Below are 23,057 nucleotides of genomic sequence, written 5' to 3'. Positions count from 1 at the left end.
ATGCGAGAATATACCATATTTCCTTGTCAAAGCGGCTTCGGGGAACAAGAAACAGATACGTTCGAAAATTACGGATGCGGCCATTAACCGCTAAAAGCCGTCACGACGCCGTCAGTTTTGCTCCAATTAACTCTCCACGGATCAATTTCTATTTCTTTCTCTTCTCGATCGGAGAAGCGGACGCAACGCACATGCGATTACGCATAAAAAGCGTCTTATTGCTTATTACGCCCAGGAAATGTTTTTTTCTCAATTATAGCTGTCGGCTAGCTTATCCAATTCTAACACTAGTGTGATTCTACGTCAATTAAAGATAAGAGGAATCCATCGAGTACAGTAATAATTTATATAATAGATGCATAATTCAAAATCTATATTTTCGAAGGAATTCTTCATTGAATAAAAATGTTGATTGTCCAGTTCCATCTAACTAAATCTTTTTACATAAATGAGTGAAGAGGGCTATATTTGAGATGGGTTTTGATGCCTAATAATAATATCTTTTTATGTGAATTTTTTATAATTTGTAGTTCAAACGAACTACATGCCGATTATTCATCGATCTTGAAACACAACTTTAGACTGAAGCTGGAGCATGTAATATCACAAACTAAATTGACATGCAATTTAACTGATGCTCTCATAAGCGTCTTTAAATCACTAAATAATTTATTGCGAAAATCATCTTAGCCATAAATTTTTGAATCTCTCGAATTACGCGTGGGATGTCTATGTGATGATTAATGAAAAAATATTTATAATCTAGATTTTTAATTGCACTAATTAATATATGTAGGAAGAACGCATATCTTCTTCAGGTGATGTAAATAAATATTAAACGAAAATGGACCGATTCAAAGATATTATTGAACACCAAAATTCGCCTTGACCGAATATGGCCTTCTTAACTCATTTATGTTAAACATATTTCTCAGTCCATTTTCACTTAATAAATCTTTTTAACAATAATTTTCAATAAATGACAAGAAATTTATATTTGATAATTAAGATAAGGATAGTCGTCGTAAAATTCAATTGTCGAGAGATGAGAAATATAAATTTTATATTTTTCGCTAAACAAAGTATATAAACCTATTTTTCGAATAATTTCAGATTTGTCATGCTGGTGATTTTAGCTTTTGGCATGACAGATTGGACAGATTGGACAGATTTTGATTACTCGCTGAAGAGAGTTGAAAAAAATCCGGGCTTTTTTAAAAAAGCTTAACCCACATTTTATGGGGTTTTATAATAGGGGTTTTATTGGGTTTTTTGGGGGGGTTTTTGGGATTTTTTTGATAAAATTGATTATTTGCTATTTTTTTCACGTAATATTTTTTCTCTCTCTCTCCCTCCCTCCTCCCTCCTCCCCTCTTCTCTCTCTTTTTCTCTCTTTCTCTCCTGAACGGCGGTACTCGAGGGGTGTAGCCGCGAGAACGTCATGGACATTTTAATGGGTAACGGCGGTGGCCTCTAATTAGAACGTTTCGACCGTAACCGCGCCATTACGGGGGAAAACGCAGACTCGTCAGATCGATGAGGAATATTTATCGCGGTGTAACAATTACGGGAGCCCCGGCATAGCGCGAATAGTAATAGGCGGCCGGCCCCGGAGGCCGCTCTCTCGCCCGGCGAACGACTGTAATTAGGGCTTTTATTGTCTGTACATAAGGAAGCTTTATGAAAACATTAAGGATATAATTCAAGGCCGGGAAGAGGCGCAGCGCTAGCACACTCCGCCGTGAATTGCAGCCTGGGCCTTAATGCACAGGAGACCGCGTTGCTGGCGCGCTGCGTCATTTCCGTTTTGCGTACGCATACACACAGCACACACACATGAACACGCGACGCGCGTGAGCCCTCTTGTGTGCGATGGAGATTGCCTACCTGTTCCTCTCCGTGTACGAACAGTGTAATTTGATTTCTGGATTTTTCTACAAGCCCCGTGTGATTAAGCTATTTTCGAAACTAAGAGAGATAGCGCGCCGAAGGCAAATGGTGGTAGCACGTAACATCTTCCGCGCCTTGGATTTACATCCTTTACCCTTCGCTTGTCTGACACCTTCGAAATTTTAACTTTACTATTCTGAAATGAGCGCATAATTAGTTCCTCGTTACAATTATATAACTATCGGAGAATATTATTTGTATTCGTGCATCTATGTACAGAGCATAACTTTCAAGTAAACTGTGTGTGTGGTATTATAATACGTATATCTGTACATTACACGTAATTTTTTAACACTTCAGTACACATGATATAATTTTCCGATCCTTTACTATACGCTGAATATATATTATTCACTATTTACTATACAATGAATCGTTTGAGTTCCAAGTTAATTTTCATCAATTTTACAAAGTCTGTACCAAAATTATTAAATAATTTTTATATATATTTTAGAAAGTATTTGTAGAAAAAGAATGATTTTGCTAAAAGATCTAAAATTTTGCTGGATTGGATAACTTACAGATCTGAAAATAATTTTGTTCGACTATCAAAATAATTATGCTGGAAACTAAAAAATGATAAGTAATGCTGCAAAAAAATTTTGATATTCTATAAGCAATATCAGTTTGAGTTTTCAATAAAATTATTTTTCAGGTCTGTATCCAGCAAAATTTTAGATCGTTCAGTAAAATTGTTCTGTTCATATAAATTATATTTTTAAAAATGATATATAACTTGGGCTCTTAGTATTTCAAAGAAATGCAAGATACAAATGATCTAATTGTGTGTATTAACAATAAAGGTTAATACACACAATTACATTTAAATTACGCGAGACCGTAGACTGGCACGCGGAGTCTTGACACTTTCGTACATTTAAGATTTCCAAGCTGCACTCGCGTAATCGCGATCGAGATCCACGTTCGGGATCCGCCTAAATCACTGGCTCCGCCCTACCCTCCTCTACGGGATCCTGCTATCCGCGGGATCTCGGATCACGATCGATCCAGGCGAATCGATACACTGCAAGTACTCGGGCAAGTATACTCGCGGAACTCGACTAATAGAGTTCGGGCCCTTGACAGCGATATTTCACGAGAACGAGAAGAGGAATGGCCGCGGACGGACGCGCCGGTGTGTGGTCCGGCACGTCCGAGTGGACGGCGATTAGCCCCAGGCCTCCTAATCCCTCTCTCACTCCCCCGTCGCTGGTTTCACCCTCCAGGGCCAGACTCCTTCCTCTTGCACGCAGCCTCTTCCTCTTTCCCGCTCGAAGCTTACTCTCATGCATCCACGTATCATCGCTTGAGTGTATATATATGCGTGTGTGTACATGTACACCTTGTCTGTGTGTGCGTTTTGTGGTACGAGGATGTGTGTATGTACGCTCGTGCGCCTCCTCGGGTGTCGTGTTACGTGCTAAGCGGTACGGCCGAATGGTAACCGAGACGCGGACTGCACACCGGACCCATTGTTCCCGGGGCCTCCCTACGTCCCACCGTCTGCTCCCGCAGTCACCGCGTTCCCTTGTCCACCCCCGCTTATAGTCGCGCTCTTCGGACTGACTCGAGAATGGGTCTTTTAGTTCGCGAGTGGGTCTTTCTGGTTGATTTGTCCTTCGCCATCTCACTTCCTCAGATCTTCACCGTCTCTTGATTCCATCGGATATCAATACTGTACGCGATAGAATATTGCAGTCACCGGATGTTATCACTGTAATAGCTGTTACCACTGCATTTTGCAAGGAATACACGGTGAACTTAACATTCCAACAGAGGCGAAATCGTCTTGACGTTAAAAATAATTTTTTTTATTAATTTTACTCAAAAATATCTTGTAAATGAAGAATCTATTGATATATTCTATTGACATACACCGATATATATTCTTTATAGAAATACTATATTTTAGTGTTCAATGTGTTACATACACATTTTCATCTTCAATACTACTAATGAACTAATCCTAGAAGATTAAACTCGATTTTTTTTGTAATAACGAGAAAAATAAAAACGCTTTTGCATGATATAACTTTGGATACCAACAACATATCGGTTTTGTATAATTATTCATTCCAAAAGCATGCTATGGTTTACAATATTTTAGCCGTCATATTTAATGTACTCAGAAAATTCTCTCTAAAATTATTTCAAATGTCCTAACTTCGCCCACACATCTAAATAACACATACGCGTATAGAGAACTTTAATAAAGATATAGAATAATTAAAGATCTTGCTAGAATAGTTGCGATTGAGTCCCTTCTAGCAGACCTCATTTCTCGCAACTCTCTTATTTTTCGTGGATCGGGTCTCGCACAGTCACGGTGGTTTTGTCTCGCCCTCGCACCACGGTTTTACGACCTTATGAGTCGGGACTCTCGTCGTCGACGTGCCGGCTCGCAACTACCGAACGAACCCTTCTCTCCTTGACTGGGTGTCGCCTGCCCTGGTGACCTCCGGGGTAACTAGACCCGCGAGAGTTAGCCCCTCCCCCGGCTCCAATCCATGGAGACAGAATCATTACGGGTGCCGTTCGAGATTGAATTGTATGATCCCGACGACGTCGGTCGCGCGAGATGATGAAGTGATTCGCACCGAATGTCCCCACGAATGACGATTATTCGACGTAACAAACAATTTTCTACTCGAGAAACATTAATCTCTTTTCTACATTCTTTTTTATAACTTTCTATGAGATAATAATTTTTTGTCATAATAATCTGTCATGTTTCTTTTTTTGACACATTTTGCTTTTTAATTGTATTCACAATCTATGTAAATTTTATTATGTTAGACTAGTTCTTACAACAATTAATTTACGATTATTTTATTATTGTATTACTACTTTTACAACGATTAAACTTATGTATATATAAGTGTATTTATATCATATATGAGATTTATATATAATTCACACTCTCGTATATTATTAATATCATACACGAGAGTGTGGATTGAAGATATGGCCTAAAGTTCTAAGGACAGGAACAAATATGTTTCGGAACCTTTTTATTATGCACGCCCCTAAATTATTTCATGCACGAAATGCTGAGTTATCGAACGCCAGTTATGAATAAAGGCGTCTTCGGATATCTCGACGGACGCTGGTTCGCAGAACTGGATGATCGATAAGAGGTATTATTCGTGGGCGGCCCATGCTCAAATTATCCGGCAGGATACTAGTATCAAGTTGTCTCTCAACCACTTGACTTTCGAGAAGCGCGAAGAACCGGCAGCCATCCATCGACACTGCCTTCGTCAAGATGTGAGATCAAGTAGACATCGAAACTTTTGGTAAATTATTTATTGACATTCATTGAAATTTTGGTTCATCCTTTTATATTCTTTCTAAAATTGTCAAGATGTTATTACATTATCATTACAAGCTGACGCTGGTTATTCGTGTATAATAACTTTAATTTACAATATAATGGCTAAATGAAACATTTTTATTCACATTTAGTTCATCTTCAGTACAAATAAAAAATTACAAAAAAATGTGTGTATTATAGAAATAACGCCGTATAATTACGTGAAACCTGGGTCTTGTACATTAAAATGTTCTATAGCACTATAGATGTCTACGTTTGATTTCACATAAACATTGTGGTGTCTCAAATTATATGAATATGTTTTTAAATATAAACAATTATAATACGTATTAGGCCAACGAGAATAAATCAATTATAAGAGAAATAAATTTATTTTTGATCAAAACGGATCTTACAATTAGTGATTAAATTTAAGCACTAAGATCTGCTTTGACCGAAAATAAGTTTATTTCCCTTGATTGGTTTCTAAATATGTTAAGAATTCCTTTGGCTTAATAAGTCCAATAAAGGTTGGTCAAAAATTAAAATAATGATAAATATTTGAAACAATCAAAACAATATATCTAAGAGTGTTATTGACGGGCACATTAGATCTGTGACAAAAATATAGAAAATTGTTTTTCTTTAAGTGTCCTACGGATTTATACAAGCCAGAAAGAAGACGGTGAAAGAGGCCAATCATTCCAATCAGTTAAGAAATCAAACGAATGTAAAACTCAAGTAACGAAGCGGATTATTGATTTGAGATTTGCTAATCGAACGAAATAAAGTCTATCTAGCGTCAACCCGATTCGACTCGTTCGTTTTAAATGGCGGAAAACGACTGGGACTCCTTCAGGCCACGCTAAGTCGAGAATCCATCAAGCATTCGCTCCTACGATCTTTGGCTTTGCGCAATCGGTCTTACCTCGCCGGGCTTGAAATCGAAAGCAATTACGAAGCGCCGCCTCGCGCCTCGGATTCGCGATATCGTAATGAAGTCTTAATAATTGAGATAGACCGGCCGATAATCGGCGTGTCCCTACACGCCGCTCCCGCGCGTAATCACGAAAGTAGGAAGTGACTCGCCGTGATTCCGTGCGCAATGAGACTTGGTCGTTAATTATCGTCGACGTAAAGGGAGAGAGAAAGAGAAAGAGAGAAGAGAAAAGGAGGAAGAAGGAGATACAGAATGACCCTCTCACCATTCGCGACGCGTTTTCATCCATGATCAGCCAATAATCCGCTCGTTAGCGTTTCTGCCGCGATAGTAACGAAGCAACGAAGGCGCGTCCGCGCACAATCGCGCGTAATTAACCCTAATTAAGCCCGTGCCTAACGCACGAAATCATCCATCACATTTGTTGCTTTGGGGGAGAAAGAGATTCTCGCGATCGTCGTTGCCCTCCTCTCTCACTCCTACCTCATCTCGTGCGTACGTCTCTCTACGAGAGGAAAGCTCATCTTAATTACCCGCCATTCTCTCTATGTCTTGTCTCTCTGTCGACTCTGTGTCCGTGAAGGAATCTCATTGATTTACTCCCTTTTAAGTGCTATTAATGCCGATAACGTCGATCGATTAATCAGCCGACCGGCGAGGGCCGCCTCTCTCGCCTTAAGAACGGACGATTTTATCTCGCTCTGTCTCGCGTTCCCGCGGCTTCAGACGATTTATTTGCTCGCCCGGCGCGATCTTTGCCGTTTCGGTCGATTCGCCGCGTGCAGGATCGCGACCTCTTGGTCGCACGATTGCGCGGCCGCTCGATCGGTTTCTCATCTAATCCCGGTGCCCAGCGAGCACCGATTCCCAGACGACTTGTGTGCTAAATTTTATAAATGAAGTCTTTTATCTGACTGCCTATTCGATTATTCCGTTAATATTATTAATGACGAGCGGTGAGGATTTCTCTCTTACTTAATGTCTTTGGCAAAAATACATTTGGATATTGCATGCAGAAGTACTACGATTTGTAATATATATTTCAAAAAAAGGGGTAATAATTTTAAGAGTCTGACTTTTTATTCAATATCTATTGAGGGAGGTTTCCTACATATAATAAGCTATCAGTAATTAGAAGTCAAAATTGTAAGTCATAAGGCAATAGGTTAATCAATAACTGAGTGGCGATGGCTCAATTCTGTTTCTTACGATTTGAAACTTAGATTATGTTATGACTGACCAGTCACATAGTGTCTTGTTGTTTGCCCTGAAAACTGCCATCCTTCTGATTGATTGAAATATTACGACACAACGATCTAATACAACTTGTTCTTGTATACGAGGATTATATTTAAGCTAAAGTAATTTAAAGAAATTCTTTTCTACTTGCGATGCAAAATTAGGATGAAAAGAATTAAGAGATCTATCCTAGACATCAAACGTATCTGACCCATCTGTTCTACGCTAACGATATCCTCTGTCTCTTACTATTTCAGAGATCCTATGGAGATTATGGAACAGCAACTGATGAGATGCGGCGTACCCCCCGTAAGAATCTACTAGCACCAGCCGCAGCAGCAACATCATCAGCCATCCGCGCAACAGCAGCAACAGCATGAGAGCGGCGGACACGCGTTATCGTCCTGGCTGGCGCCAGTATCAACACCGCTCTTATACGGCAGGGGTGCAGCCAGTTCTCCATCACTCTACTCCAATGCAGCTATTACTGCCACCCCCGGTTTCCCATATCCGCCGCTGGCGTGGCCCTGGCAACCACCCTCCGTCGCGATGATCTCGCGACGGTCCTCGCCCCCCACCAACCTGAGGTACGTGCCCTATCCAACACCGGCCAGCTCACCCTCGCCGCTACGGGCACGCCCGCCCTCCCCTAATTAGCGATCCCCGCTGGCGCTGGCGACTCGACGACTGCGGCATCATCCCTCTTCCCTCTCTCTGTGATTATGGAACATTGACATCGGAACTGAAATCGAAATTGTCCTGACACGTTTTTATTTCGTCAGGAGCGCGATGGCGCGTGTACATACGCGCGTTGTATCATTGTCGATAGATCTGATCACGGGTGGCAATATAGAGTAAGTGACATCGCGTTGTACTATTATTACAGTGATAAACAAATATGGGATTCGGGATGAAAGTGATTATTAACTGTAAATTATAATAGAATAATATTGAATTGTGCAATTGGAGCAAATACACTGGATGTAGCTTTATTGTATGATATGATTACATGTTTTTTCGAGCCTTAATTATTCTTTAAGTTGAAAAATTAAGCTTATTTGCCATCTTAAAGAATTATTTTTAAAATATTATCCTATGGGGCCCAATTGTTTAACTTAAACGAGGCTTAAACACTTTTTCTTTTTCTTTCTCTCTCTCTCTCTCTTTTTAAAATCAAAAGAAAGAAAGAGAGAAAGAGAGAGATAAAGGGGAAGAATTTTAAGCCTCGCTTAAAGTTAAAGTAACATTGGTGCAATGGCCTGAAAGACATAAATTTTATTTATTTAACTAAATAGTTTCAAAACAATAATATACATCAGAGGCGAAACTATTATAACTAAACTAATAATTCAATTTTAATCTTTCAGAGTTCTGTTAAGTATTATATTATGTAATTATTATATGTTAAAAAAGGTAATTTATGTTGAATATATGTACTTATTTCTGGAACATGATGTTTGACATAAATGTACCTTTTTTGTTTCATTAATAATTTTTAGAATTATTATCGTGTTACAGATTATAATTTTATTATGTTGTTTATTAGTAATATATTAATAGTTTCGTTAAAGGAATTAAATATTATTAAAGGAATTAATATTATTACATTTTTAGACCAAAACTTTTTTGGAGAAGAACTAAGAATATTAATCGAATCTATGATTTTTCTTTGATTCCTCATATTCTTTGTGATGTCACTTACAATTAGTCCTATATCACGTATGTACAAGGGAGGAATTGAAAATGATGTCGCAGTATGTCGTTTGTGACTGTGAGCTTAAGCGTGTGTGGTGTTCTTAACATTCGTGTTTTTCCTTAGCACACAGGTGCAACCAAAGAAGAATGTCCCTAGCATCAGGGTGTAATTAATCACAGATTAACACTCTGAGTACTAGGGTGTGTATGTTTGCGTACGTGCGTGCATGTATGTGTGCGCGCGTGTGTGTGTATGTGGGTGCATGTAACGCGTAGATATTTATATGATACAATATATAAATGTAATTCTATGTATACATGTCGTTCCATTAATGTGCACGGGGCGAACATATCGATGGCAGGTGCACTGTTAGATATGAAAGGAGCAATGGTAACTCAATCCCTTGAGTTACACATTTTATAACATTTTATTATTTTCAACTTCCATGCGTGTCAAAGTGTAAATTAATTAATTTTTATGATTAGTTTCAAAGTTAAATGTCGTTCATGTTAACGTACGCATTTAATAAATAATTATAACTTTGATATAATAACTTTGACTCAAATTTAATACATTTTCTTAAGTTAAATTGTTTAACTCCATTATTTTAACAAATTAACGATACATTGAATAGGAGTGGCGATTTATAGAAATGGTTAAAAATACTCAAATTGAGTATAATTTGATATAATGAATTTAACAGTGTAAAGTTTCGTACTAATAACATGGACTATTCAAAAACATTCAAATACGTGCAATGGAATCAGGCATCCCGAGAAATTACAGAACTGGATATGCGTGAATTTATGTGCATATTCGTTCATGTCAAAATTCTAAATATCTCGATATTCGAATGAATCTGATTGTGGATTGAGTTCATAAAGCAACGGAATCATATATTGAGATATCCAAAGATATACAGGGGATGTACGGGATCTAAACATTTGGATACTCGAGAATCGAATTTATTCGCAAGAATCGCAAGCGTTTCAGCGTTATAATAAATTTCGACGAAAAAAAAAAATCGCTGTATGTGTGAATGATTTAGCAGAAGAGGTCTTATTCTTGTAAAATATCGTGTACAAAAATACTGTATACTATTTACGTATTATAGATTTTTATATGCAATATAAATTCAAGAATACAGACTCAGGATATGCCTCGCCTCGTGTTCGCGTAATATCTCATCATTGTAAAGATTTGCGAGTATCACAGAGGATCGCGAAGTACGCGAATCTTCATATTCTGGTTTTCGATCTCGACTTGTAAATATTCTACGCTCAGTAGAACGGACAAGTATCTGTTGTAACGTGACAATTGCGTGTGCATGCATGCATGTATGTATGTATGTATGTATGTATGTTTGAATGCTAAATGCGAGGAAGTGTGAAATCGTGCGTGAGAGTACGATTCGACATAACTGTATTATATACCGCGATAGTATTAACGCGCGTCTTGTCAAGACGATGCAGATTTGTACATAAAGAAACATAAAGAGACATCTTATGGTAGCGAGTAGTACAGCTCCGTATTTCCTCGATGTAGTACGACGAAAATAAATGAATTTTCATTAACCGGCTCTAATCATTCAATCGCCTGTACTTTTTGCGTTTTTTTAAAGGTTTATCCAGGCCAAATAATTGCTTCGGTGAGGATGAACTTTTATCGACCTTTTTATTATTTATGTTTTTGTAGTTTTTCGTTTGTAAATAAATTATTTATCGTTATTGAAAAATGTTTAATTGAGATTACACATTTCCTTTTGACTCAAACCTTAATAAATGTTATTCTTAAAATATTACAAAAAAAAATCGACATCAAGAATTCCTATTACAATAAAAATAAATTATAATATTAGAAAAAATTACCAATACTGTCACAGACACTCTTTATTTTTCGGAAACTAACTTGCACTTTAGATTAATAAAAATATACTGTTTAAATAATTAAAGAAGTAAGAATTCATAATTCATATATTTGTGGTTTATTTATATACAAAATCAACTAAAAACGAATTCTAAAAATGCGAAAATAAAATTCTTTTCTCTTGCAAATTGCGTAATTTAAATAATAATATCAATATTATTGATAATATTACATCGTTTTATATGTTTATAGTTTCCCAAATCAGTTTTATTTATATTTTTTCTTTTTTATTTTCTTATAATACGGTTTTACACATAAAATCGAGGTGTAGCGTAAACCGATACATCTGTAAAACAGACCATAAACTAACTTAATTTTTATAGTGTTGCGTTATACTGTCAAATAGCGCTAAAAGCAACCATGTATTTATGAGAAATCCTCAAGAAAAGAAACTCGCGTTACATGTTTATGTCTTGCATAAAGTACGCATATAAATAAATGAAAAACGTTTTATAGTAACATTTAATGTTTAACGTTTAACGGGATTTTAATTTTTTTTTTTACGTTTAAACATTTACACATTTTTTTTAGTTTTTATTTATGTTTCTAAAGTTTTATTTTTAATCTTTGTTTAGGAAATACTGTCCAAAAACAAAGTGTTATGTCAGTATCAGTGACCTTCCTCTATATAAATAAAATTCGTTAAAATTAATTACTAATTGATTATTAATTATGTATAAATTTAATGTAAGATTCTACGAATTTATTTAACATACGTTTTATTATATTCTGTACATCGTATAAGGAAAATTAATAACAGGATTATCTTTTTTTGATCAAATTCTCACACCGCAAGAGGACATAACCAGTTTTATTATGTCTGCTTTTTATCGATCAAAGACTCGTAGAATTTCGTACATTTTGCATTCATTTCGCGGACGATTCGAGAGTAGAACCGCGCATTTCTCCCGTCACCTATTCTTTCTCCTCTCAATGTACGTCCTCGTCGCGCCACCCAAGCTTCATCGCACTTTCAACTACCGTGTAATTCTGTTATACCTATCTGAAATTAAATAAATTCATTTCACGGCCTGTCAGCGAGCAATTATTCTCAGATGCGGCCGCTTTAAGGGCTTGATTCGTTCCATGACTAACACCTTTTCTCACTCTTATTCCCTCTCTCTTCCTCTTGTTCTTTCTTTCTGTCACTCGAACCCTCAGTTCAACATCGGGAGCATGTCGCTATCGCCGTATCGTATTGTATAGTCCTCGTCATTGCGACGGTCGCTTCACGTCGCGTCGTTGGGCGCGTCGGGTCGCTGCAACGCAACTGTTTCGCGCGATGGAGCGCAGCCGCGACGACATGAGATGCCCTTTAACCCTCGTTTAAACGCGAAGCGAAATATGAAGCGTCGAATCAGATGCCAATAACGTAAACACACATTGTTTTATAATATAGGTATATGCGATGATACTTTTAACCATAGCAGGTAACTCAATTAGAAAAAGGAAACAACGCGATCGAGTTAATTGACATAAAGTGCATTACCTATAATTTTCAATTCCGTGTCAGCATATATTTTATTGCATGAGCGAATTATATGGAATATTTAAAATATTAAAAATATCCAACTTTAATAGTTGAAAACTATAATAAAGTTATCACTAAAAAGACAAAGTCGCATCTGCGAAGATAACGACCCCGGTATAATCTTTCTTGGAACTTGATAAAAACAGGCAAATCTAAAATCCTCACCAACCTCACGGAGAATAAGCTTAATAATACCTTTTTTTTTTATTCGGAAAAACAAGAAAACCAAAGTTGAACATCTAAATTGCACGTAGGGCGTTCACCAATTACTCCGAAGACATTCAACGAGTACTCGTGAGAGTCTTTTAAGGACCCGTTGAGTCAGCGACGGGGAGGACGCAGCGGCTAGATAGAAGGCATCCACGGTCGGAAGAAACGCGAAAGGAGCAGAAGACGGCGGAGAAGAAGAAGAAGAAGAAGACAACGGAGGTTTCACCGGGGCGCGAAAGCGATCGTGTGTTACGTCGTGATGGGTGGAGCGAGGTGAGAGAAACAGAGAGGCGGCTCCCGAGCTTGTAATTATGTTGATACGAATGATCTGCGGCTCGCCGCAGATCGACGAAGAGCAACAGGAGAAGAGGTGGAGAAGAAGGCTAAGAAGAAAAGGAAGGATACGAGCAGAAGGAGGAGAGGAAAGAAAAGGAGAAGAGAGGGTGAAGCCTCTAGCAGTGCTCACCGGCTGCTCTGTGTACCCCCCATTTCTTCTTTCTTTTTCTCGCTCTTCCTGCCTTTTTCTCCCTCTCTCTCATTGGTACTTTCTTCCCCTTATTTTCTCCTCACCTCCTCCTTTCCTTGACACTGTGTATAATGTTCTCTCTGTGCACCTACCCGCACGCATTGCTCATCCTCGCGATGAGAAAGAGAGAGAGAGAGGAGCAGACTTTAGGACCGTGGCGAAACCAGTTTAAGTGGTTAAGTGTAGATGTAATTGATTTCCATTTTACGAGGCTCTCTCGGGGAAGACGCTCCTCCACCCGCTGCGCAGCATCCACTCCCACCCCCGAGCAGTTGCAGCCTGTCCTGCATCCGCACATCTCTCCCTCTCTCGCCCTCTTTCTCTTTTGCACCGCATCTTCCTCTTGCCTCACACTCTATCTCTTCCTCTTGACGTCTATACTTTTGTTATCCTCTTTCTTGCGGCAGCCGCACACGCGTGCGACGCATACGCGCGCAACATCGAACGCATAAATACGCATTATAATGTATCGGCGGGTGCCCCTCGACGAGAGAGCGGCCTTGCCGGGCATAATCGTTTTCTCACGCCTCGTTCCGCGATGATTTCGGCGGGAAGGATGGAGGTGAGGTATTAACCCTTGCCCACCTCGTCGTACTTCGCGCGGGAGAGACGCGTTTTCATCCTCCCGCGTTCCAAGTGCGGAAGGGTTAATCGTCGAGATTGCCGGTGATTAACCACGATAAAATCGCGATGAAGTCGATGCGGCACGAAGCCGACGACGAAATTAACAGTCATTTCCTATTCGCGCTGATAGAAAGTTTCTAAATTACGAATAATATATAAATTTTTTAATGTCGGAAGTTGTATATTTTTGCATTTATAGCACTTAGACCCAGTTCCATCAATGTAAGATTATCTTTAATTTTAGTTCAATTCACTCTTTATTTGTTTCTAATTTTAAAAAATAGAAAAAATTATTATTTCTTAGAATTAGAAAAAGATGAAGAGTAAATTAATTGAGATTAATAAAGTTGATCTACATTGGTGGAAGTAGACATTAATCACTCACATTTCTTTAATTAATAAAATATAAGATAATTTTTTATTAAATATTAAGAAATTAAAAAAGAAAGCCGACAAAGTTAGGATCGTACCCTAACAGGAAATAATCGCGTACATGTTGACGCGGGATAGATTAGAACCTCCGGGATTGATCGATGAACATTGAAAGTGCTTAAGTTCGTAATGAAGGCTCGACCGAGCGGCATGCAATTACGAGCGCAGTGATAAAAGTTGGTAACGAATTAGCGGTTTGTAAAAATGACTCGCCGCTTCTGACAGCTTCGAGGCGGAGAAAGTACGATGGGGGCGAGTTCTTACGAGCTGCTCGTTTCGCGTCGCTACAAGTTGTTCTTTGGGGGCAAACGAATTTACGATCGATACCTTAATTGCAATCGAACGAGCTATTTCGAGGGCCGGCAAAGGTTAATGCACCATTAAGAAGCACGTTACGGAAGGCGGTGTCCACGCTCGTTGTCTTTGAATTTCTTTTTCCTCCGAACGCTAATTTTTTTTAATTAAATTTTGATATGTGCAATTTTCGGTGGTCTAATGAAATTGTGAAATGACTACAAATGCTCTTTATAGCTATAGAAAGAGTCAAGTCGTATCCTCTAAATAAGCGGTTTTTCATTTACCTGGTCTTTTCTAAACTTCTTATACCGTCCATCTTTCCTCTTTTTCTCTCTATACTGAAGAGAAAGGAGAGAGAGAGAGAGAGAGAGAGAGAGAGAGAGAGAGAGAGAAATAAATGGTACAAAAAATCAGCTGAAAAGAACTTTTTCACGTACTATCCCATTTATATACTCTAATTTCGGCAACATTTCGGGTTAACAAGCGAGTCATTTGTTTGACGTAAAATAACTCGATTAGTGTCGGCGTAAACTAGAAAAGCAGAAAATTCAAGGAAAACGTCATAAGAAAATGATGCATTGCGCGTAGAAAGGAAGGAAAGGATGCAGCAACACGAAAAGAGGACGGGAAGAAAGTCGCGGAAGAAGGAGAAATAAGAAAGAGACTGAGAGATGAGAACGAGAGAAATAGAGAGAAGCACTCGGCGGAGAATATGTAAATTAGGAACTCCGTGTGAATGCGGAGATTTATGGCGGCCCGTACACATTTCTGGGCGCAATAAATATCAGTAAGTAGCGACGCGCGGGACCGGGTCCGGATCGGATCCGCCTCTCTTTCTCTCTCTGTAATGTAGGTATACATATGCACCACTAATACCACTGTACCGTTAATGCCGCCACCAACCGCGGTTCATCCGCGTGGTGCACAAGATCGCCGAAGAAATTTCGAGAAAAATGATCACGGTCGATCACGAGATCGGTGAAGATTACTGACGACGAAGATGGAGGATTCGAGTTCTTAAACTATATTTAGACTTTCTTCGTAGTCTGGAAACCTTCATGAATAAATAAAAATGATCTTTCTAAAATAATTCAAGATACAAAACAAATACAAAAAATATTACACAAATTTAATTTTAGACCTAAAGAGACAAAATTTTAGTTTGAGAATTCGTCACTCCTAAATTCGTGAAGAAGGCTAACAATTTTATATAGAATGTCGTCAATCAAAAAAATATGACTACCTAAATTTTGGATAACTAATTAAGAAACTTATATAAATAAGACATTCATAAAAATAATTTTTATAATGAACTAATAATTAAGAAATAGGTTCTTTAAATATTCGGATGTTATCTCTAAACGTGATAATAGTCGGCTCAATCTAAGAACTCTAGTTTGACATTGTCGTAATTATTGTTGGTGGAACAAACGCAAAGAATGAGACGAAAACACGCAGCAGAATCCGAGCAGAATGAAATACGAAAACGGAACGGTAGGACCTGAAGAAGAGAGTCGTCGAGAATACTCCGTGGGTGGTTGCCGAGAGAGATCTCCCTTTCCTTTTCCCTTCCTTTCTTTCGCATACATGCACGTACACGTGTATACACGCAAACGTCGCAGAGTCGGCGACGTTTCTCTTAACGCATCCTGCTACTTCGGTAGGTGACGCCCCTGCATCTCGATATCCCTGTCACTCTTTTTGCTCGAATGCAGCCGAATGCAGCTGCGGCAAGAACCTTGTAACAATCGAAAACCATGGAACGAACACGTTGACATACGTACGTAATGCGATTCTAAAGCAAAGAATGGAATTGCATATTTTTTGTGTATAACTTTATTAATTAACTTTTTAATGATGAAATAAAGTAATAAATTAGTAAAAGTTTTTATATTATTACATGTTATGACATCGGATTGCTTAAACACTTTATCGCCTGTTCCATTCGTTAGTTCTCGTAATCATTTACGTTGCAAATATATTATGAGAGAGTATTTCCTGTAATTTTCAGGCATATGATATCGTAAAAAATTTTCATTGCGATACAAATTAAATATTACATAACCATATTATATATATTTATATATATACACGTATATATAAATATAATATAAAATATATATATGAACTAGTAACGTTTCAGGAAGACTTTATTACTTTTGTATTTACGTTTTACGAGCCACGATACTGAATTTATTCTCATCGCCATCGTCAAGTGGTTACGACACGTTCTTTCGCGCTATAAAAGTAACCGTGAAACGCGATCAATTACAATCTGGTCAGGCTTTAACCGCAGAAACTCATTGTCAACCACGATTACGCGAAACAGATTCACGCATTGGTTTGTCTGTGGAGGATTCTCCTAAGAAATATTATTGATATTGAATTAATTACATTGACAAAATGATTTCAATGCAATAAAAAATCAATGCTTTAAAGAAAACGATACTTTTAAATTTTATATAAAACAGTAGAAGAAAAAAGATACACAGAACACGTGTGGCAAAAAGGAAGAATAACTCAGCAGAGTTTGCTAGTCAATCGACAGATTATTAATTAGCTCGTTTAAGAGACTATACCGCTCGAACGGCAACTTTGGAGGACCGATGGAAGATGAAGAAGAGAGAATAACGAAAGCGACGATTAACCTCGTCGTCAGCTGGGTCGTTCTTCGCACCTGCTCATACGGAGAAGAATTAACTGTCCTCGAAGTCAACTGACTATGATAATCGGACGAGCTACGGCCTAACAGCGATTTAGGCAAAGCGATTTCACAAGTAGGCTTTTCGTCGTAGATCAAATAAAATTAATGTCATCGAACAACGTTATTCATCACAAAAAATTAATTTCCAGAAGGAGCATTATCTCATTACAATAATTTTTTTTAATAGCTAAAACCAATTTATACAATATTTTAAGGAGCACCGCACAATAAAAGGAACAGGGAACAGAGAATAAGAATTTCAATCTATCAGAAATCATGTTTTGTGGAATACACAGTTTCTGATAAGTTGAAATTCTTATTCTCTGTTCTCTGTTCCCTGTTCGTTTTATTGTGCGGAACCCCTAACTTTATAGTACTTGAAAAATCGATGCCATGCGCTTGCATGCATTACAAATGCATTTTAACAGATAACTGAAAGGCAAATCTATCCTCTGTAAAATTTTATAAAAAGATATAATTGATTGGAAAATTTTGATATTATATTAAGTAGATTTTGTATTATTCAAAGAGAGAGAGAGAGAGAGAGTTTTTTTCTTGTGTCTCGCTCATTTAATCTTATAACTGTATTTCTCCACGCTCTGCATTTGTAATGAAGTTATATTTTTAAACTAACAATCATAATTTTTATATGAATGTAAAGAATGTGTGTATTGTTTGCGAATTTTAATGAAGATTTCTATTTTCATATAGAGACACGAAGAATAATTGGATGTCTGTTCGCGCTAGTCACTGAAAGACAGAGTGCTAAGTAGATGCACTAAAATATACGTTAATGGTCAATTACGGATACTCTATCTAGATTAACATTAGTTATATAGTTAGCGGTAAGAATGTCTCTCTTCAGCGGCCATTTGTCAGGATCAACGAGTCGTTGTTGCAAACCGTGTCGTAAATGCAGATTTTCTATGATGCAACTATGTGACAATAATGCGCTTAGCACGGCTAGATTTATGGCCGCTTATGGGATTTAAACTCAACAGATCCAAGCGGTTACGAACGCGCTCTTCCGCTTGATACTTCTCCAGCAAATTCGCACATTTATGCTCGGCATGGATATGCATAATTGTGCATTTCAATAATAAATCATGATAATTGTGGTGCCTGATTTCACGATCGAGATAAATTAGAATCCAATTGGATTTAAAGAATGTAATATGTTTATTTTTTTGCGTCACATAAATTGATTTCAAGATTTATTTTAAATGACTATTTTTGTCAAATATTCACAAGAAATGTAGAAACTTAAAAGAATTTAGAAGTGTACAAAATCTTCTAAGCGGCAGACTTTAAGACTTTTTTGAAATTGTATCTTTGACGAATGTTAAGATCAATGCATTTCACGGTTAGAATAGAATTTCACTGTGAAAAAAAAATTAGAGCGGTAGGAATAAAAAGTTAGAAATTGACAAAAAAATAAAATATAGTACTGTCGCAAATAGTAGTACAAAAAATAGAAAATTTATTTTTAATTTCCGGAAGTTCTAATTTTGCGTGGTATATAACTTAAAAAGAGAATTTCTTAAAAAGATTGCAAGGTGTGTACATTCTTACAATCCAATAATTCATCTCAAATAAACTGCATCTTAAAAAAAATTTTTTGCTGTAGTAAAAGGTGAAAAAAAAAACACAAAGAACCGACTATGTTATAAAAAAAGTCTAGTTTCGAAATCGGAGCAGATGAGCTTAGAGGTGACAAGGGTGGTTAGGGGTTTATTATTTACAGCAGTTCGTGAGGCGTGTCACAATAGTATTGGGGTTTCCTCTTGAAAGTCCGACAATGTGCGCAGGATTTACGACTTTCAGCAGAATCGTCAATGGGCCCACACACCCCCGCCTACACATTCGCGTCATTTTACCGTTTTACTTCACAGTGTGAGAATGCGCACAAATATTTTCTACCATAAATTCTGCTTTTTATCTGCTCGGTCAGGTCTTATTTACAGTCACTCTGACCTAATCCGTTCCCACAAGCGGCGAAAACCCTAATCACGTCATGAATATCTTCTCTACCTGCTTTTACGTCACGATTCTCTATTTCAACCGCTAATCTTCATATAAACTTTTGTTTCTTCGTTTCATCTAATACTTTTTCCTTTCCGGAAATCGGTGACACATCGTGATTCGATAAGACTATAAACTTGGTAAACAACTGCTCTTTAGATAGATAAATAGATAGATAGATACCTACATAGCTTTATCTATTATGCGCTTAGGGATAACATCCTTTCAAGCGCTAAAATATTTATATTAATACATAATTAATATATATTAATACAAAATACATAATTATTAATTATAAAGACATTATATTAATAAAAGAATAATTACATAATAACAATAGAAAAAAATTGCAATGTAATATAAAAAATAAGAATATACAAATAAAAACAAAAGTAATAATTATTAATATAATGATAATAATTATAGATTTCGAAAAAATATTCGGATATAATTAAGTTTAATTGGTAATTAAATAAAATATCAAATTGCATAGAGCTATATCCCAAACGAAACAACAAATCACGACAACGTTAAAACAACAAATCACGATAACGTCCATTTTAACGTTATCGTGACAATTGTTCTACTTGGGATGTTAGTAAAATATTCTATAATTAGTTTTGCAAATTAACGAGAGTGATTTGAATTAAACAAGATCTATTCTACGCTTATAAAAAAAGTTCGGATTAAGACAGAATTATGAGACTAGTTTCACAACGTAATAAATTTACCTTTCTTCAAATTTATACGTTTATTATTCAACATAATCATCGTTTAATAAAACATTTTTTTTTCAACGCTCATTTTTTTCATTGCGGCCATAAAGACACCTTTTGAGTTTTCCTCGATCCAATAGTCGACATTCAAAAAGTTAGCCTTTTAACACTTTTTTTAACTTTTTCGGAAATGAAAGTTCTAAGTTGTACAAGAGATATGGAACAATCGTAAATTTTCATAATCGTCGTTTCCTGGAGCTTACAAAGCGACCTTATTTTACCGTTATTATTACTATTAACGTTATTACCAAAATTTTATTACCAATTGTCCCTTTGTACACAATGCAGAAGAAGAATTTATGACACGACTATCACGTAACGACGTGAGAACAAACTAATACCTTGAACATATAGATTAGAAACTCAATCCGAATACCAGTTACAATGTGTTTCTAATTTCTCGTCTATGAAGCGCTCGAGAATTTATTCATTAATCGACTCTACACTCTGAAAGAAAAATTTTTTGTATATGCAACTTTAATTGCAGTAAAATAATTACGATTAAAAGCTCAAATTTTATAGTTACTACTCTATACTGTTAGTAATAATTATATTTATAATTATAAATACTAAAAATATATACGATTATCTCCGAAAACAATTATAATTTTATATCATACATTCGTTTTCATAATTTTAAAACACAACTTCTTACTTAAAAAGTGACCATTCAAAAAATTAAGTTTCCCAGAAAAGAAAAAAAGATTATTTTTCAACTTAAACGTTATTAACTAATCAAATAATATATTCTTTGTGGTATATATAATTATAAGTATAATTATTATTACTAATAGCAGTAATAATTATAGCAGTAATAACAATAAAAATAAAGAACTTATCCATAATATTATATGATGTAATTATAGTTACAAATACCAAACACTATTATCAGTGATATAATAAAATAGAATTTTGTAGAATTATAATTCTTTTATCAGAAACGCAAGCAAGTCGAGTATAGCCAACTATTTGGTGCTCGATAAATTTGTCTTGCAACAATACAGAGCTTAACAGGGTAATCACGACGGATATCTCTTTCGAAGATAATCAGTACTGTTCCCTCCACGAATAATCTAGAGAACGGCGACGCTTAACCACCGGCCACGGTGGTGGCGATGGTAGTGGTCGAATAATTCGGGACGGTCGTTAGTATTTGCGATTAGCTCGCTCCGGCGAACCGGAAGGGGCGATTCTCTTCTCCGTGGGATTTCGCGCCTAATCTCGGTCGGATCGGCGAGGCAAAGGCTCATCGGTCCCCGGCCAGAATCGCGGAGGTTGCGCAACGTAATTTAGATCAATAATTTAGATTCGCATCCATGATCGATATCTTTTCGCAGCTCTCCATCGTGTGGCGTTCTCTTCCGTCATTTGATGGGAAAGATATCGGCATAGGTGCACAATGCGCTCTTTCTTTAGCCGAGCTCGTTTTTCAAGTCTAACACTTAGGTTTTGTAAAATATTTGATGTTATTAAACTATAACAAATTGAGCTTGTTAGTAACATAACATAGTGTGAAATGCTCTCAGCTACTCGAATATTCCTCAGCTGAAAAACAAGTGTTGATTTGTGATGATTGATGTAGAAATGTAGAAGTGTCTCTTGCAGTTTTAACCCGAGAGACATATTCCTTTTGATCACCCATAAATAATACCTGCGATGAGTGCGAATTTGCACCAAGCGTTTTTAATGTTTTATATCTTCTAAAAGTTAAAAACGCGCGAAATTAAAGTAAAACCTATGTTTTTAAATGTAAGATTTTCTAATCAATCGATTGGTAACATTGATGAATTTTCGAAAAACGAAACGTTATTTATTCAAATCTGCGTGTTAAACAAAACCAATTTTCTTAAATATCTTGCACAAGTTAGAAATTTTTCTGGCGCGAATTCGCACCCAACTGTTATTTACGGGTTAAATATAAGATATTGACCTAATTATGTAATATTTTCTTTTTGTGCCTGCAGATAATTTTTATATTGTATTATAAAAAATAAATAAAGATCCTATATTAAATTGCAAACACATGTAGACATATACGAGATCCTGGAACAAAATTTTCAACAAGTTTAGCCCTTGGGTGTTCCTCACAGTGGGGTTTCTTGAGTGTCACGCGACACATGGAGAGCATCGTGGTCACATTTATCATGTCGATTTTTCATAACGATACCTAAACTTCGACAGTGTGCCGAAATTCCTGGCCTGCTCGAATTCAAACTTCCGTACCGTTCTATCAACAAATAAAAGGGCGAAAATTTCCATTCACTAACATTAACTAGACTTAAATGGTCCAAGGAGAATTCTCCAAGGAGACATTTCCTTGTTGTCATAGATGACAAGATTTCTATCTAAAAGTTTGCACGCTGAAAATTATTTCTTCACGGCTAATTTTACAAATGTCTCTACTTTCTGGCAACATCAGAAGCATCTTGTCTCCTTATAATCAAATAGAAGAAATATTATTTTTAATATAAATTCTTTTATAATTGATATATACAGAGTTTAATAAAAGAGCAATCTAAGCTTAAAAAATAGGGAGAAAATTCTATTTTTAGCTAATGTTTTTTCATTGTTATCATAAATTTTATTTGGAATTGTTTATCGGAATATATTCGCATTTTTTGAAGCTTTTAATTAAATAGTATTATATTTAACATGATATTATTCAATTGAATTAAATATTAAATTAAAATAGAAAAGGATATAATTGAAGGCATCAGTAAGCTAATTAATGGCGGTTATGGTTATATTTTAGAAGAACTATCTCTAGCTTAGAAATTCCGCTGCCGTGGCGTCTCCCTTTGTCGGCAAAATGCCAAATTAGTATGCGCACAATTACTACCTACTTTTCTCCTAATCTTTCTTTCCTTTTCT

General features: G+C 36.6%; 1 protein-coding gene across 1 annotated transcript in view; it reads left to right on the top strand.

Moving 5' to 3' along the window:
- Positions 1–8,458, top strand: part of LOC108757900 (T-box transcription factor TBX20) — a 70,366-nt gene extending 61,908 nt beyond the window's left edge. Inside the window, 1 exon segment of the mRNA XM_018502591.1 lies at positions 7,700–8,458. Coding sequence (XP_018358093.1) covers positions 7,700–8,099 — 400 coding nt within the window. The 3' untranslated portion in view covers positions 8,100–8,458.
- The last annotated feature ends 14,599 nt before the right edge of the window (positions 8,459–23,057 follow it).

This window comes from Trachymyrmex cornetzi, unplaced genomic scaffold, assembly GCF_001594075.2.
Source record: "Trachymyrmex cornetzi isolate Tcor2-1 unplaced genomic scaffold, Tcor1.1 scaffold147, whole genome shotgun sequence".
Taxonomy (NCBI): domain Eukaryota; kingdom Metazoa; phylum Arthropoda; class Insecta; order Hymenoptera; family Formicidae; genus Trachymyrmex; species Trachymyrmex cornetzi.
Note: the sequence above shows the minus strand (reverse complement) of the source record. Positions and strands in the feature narration are given on the sequence as shown.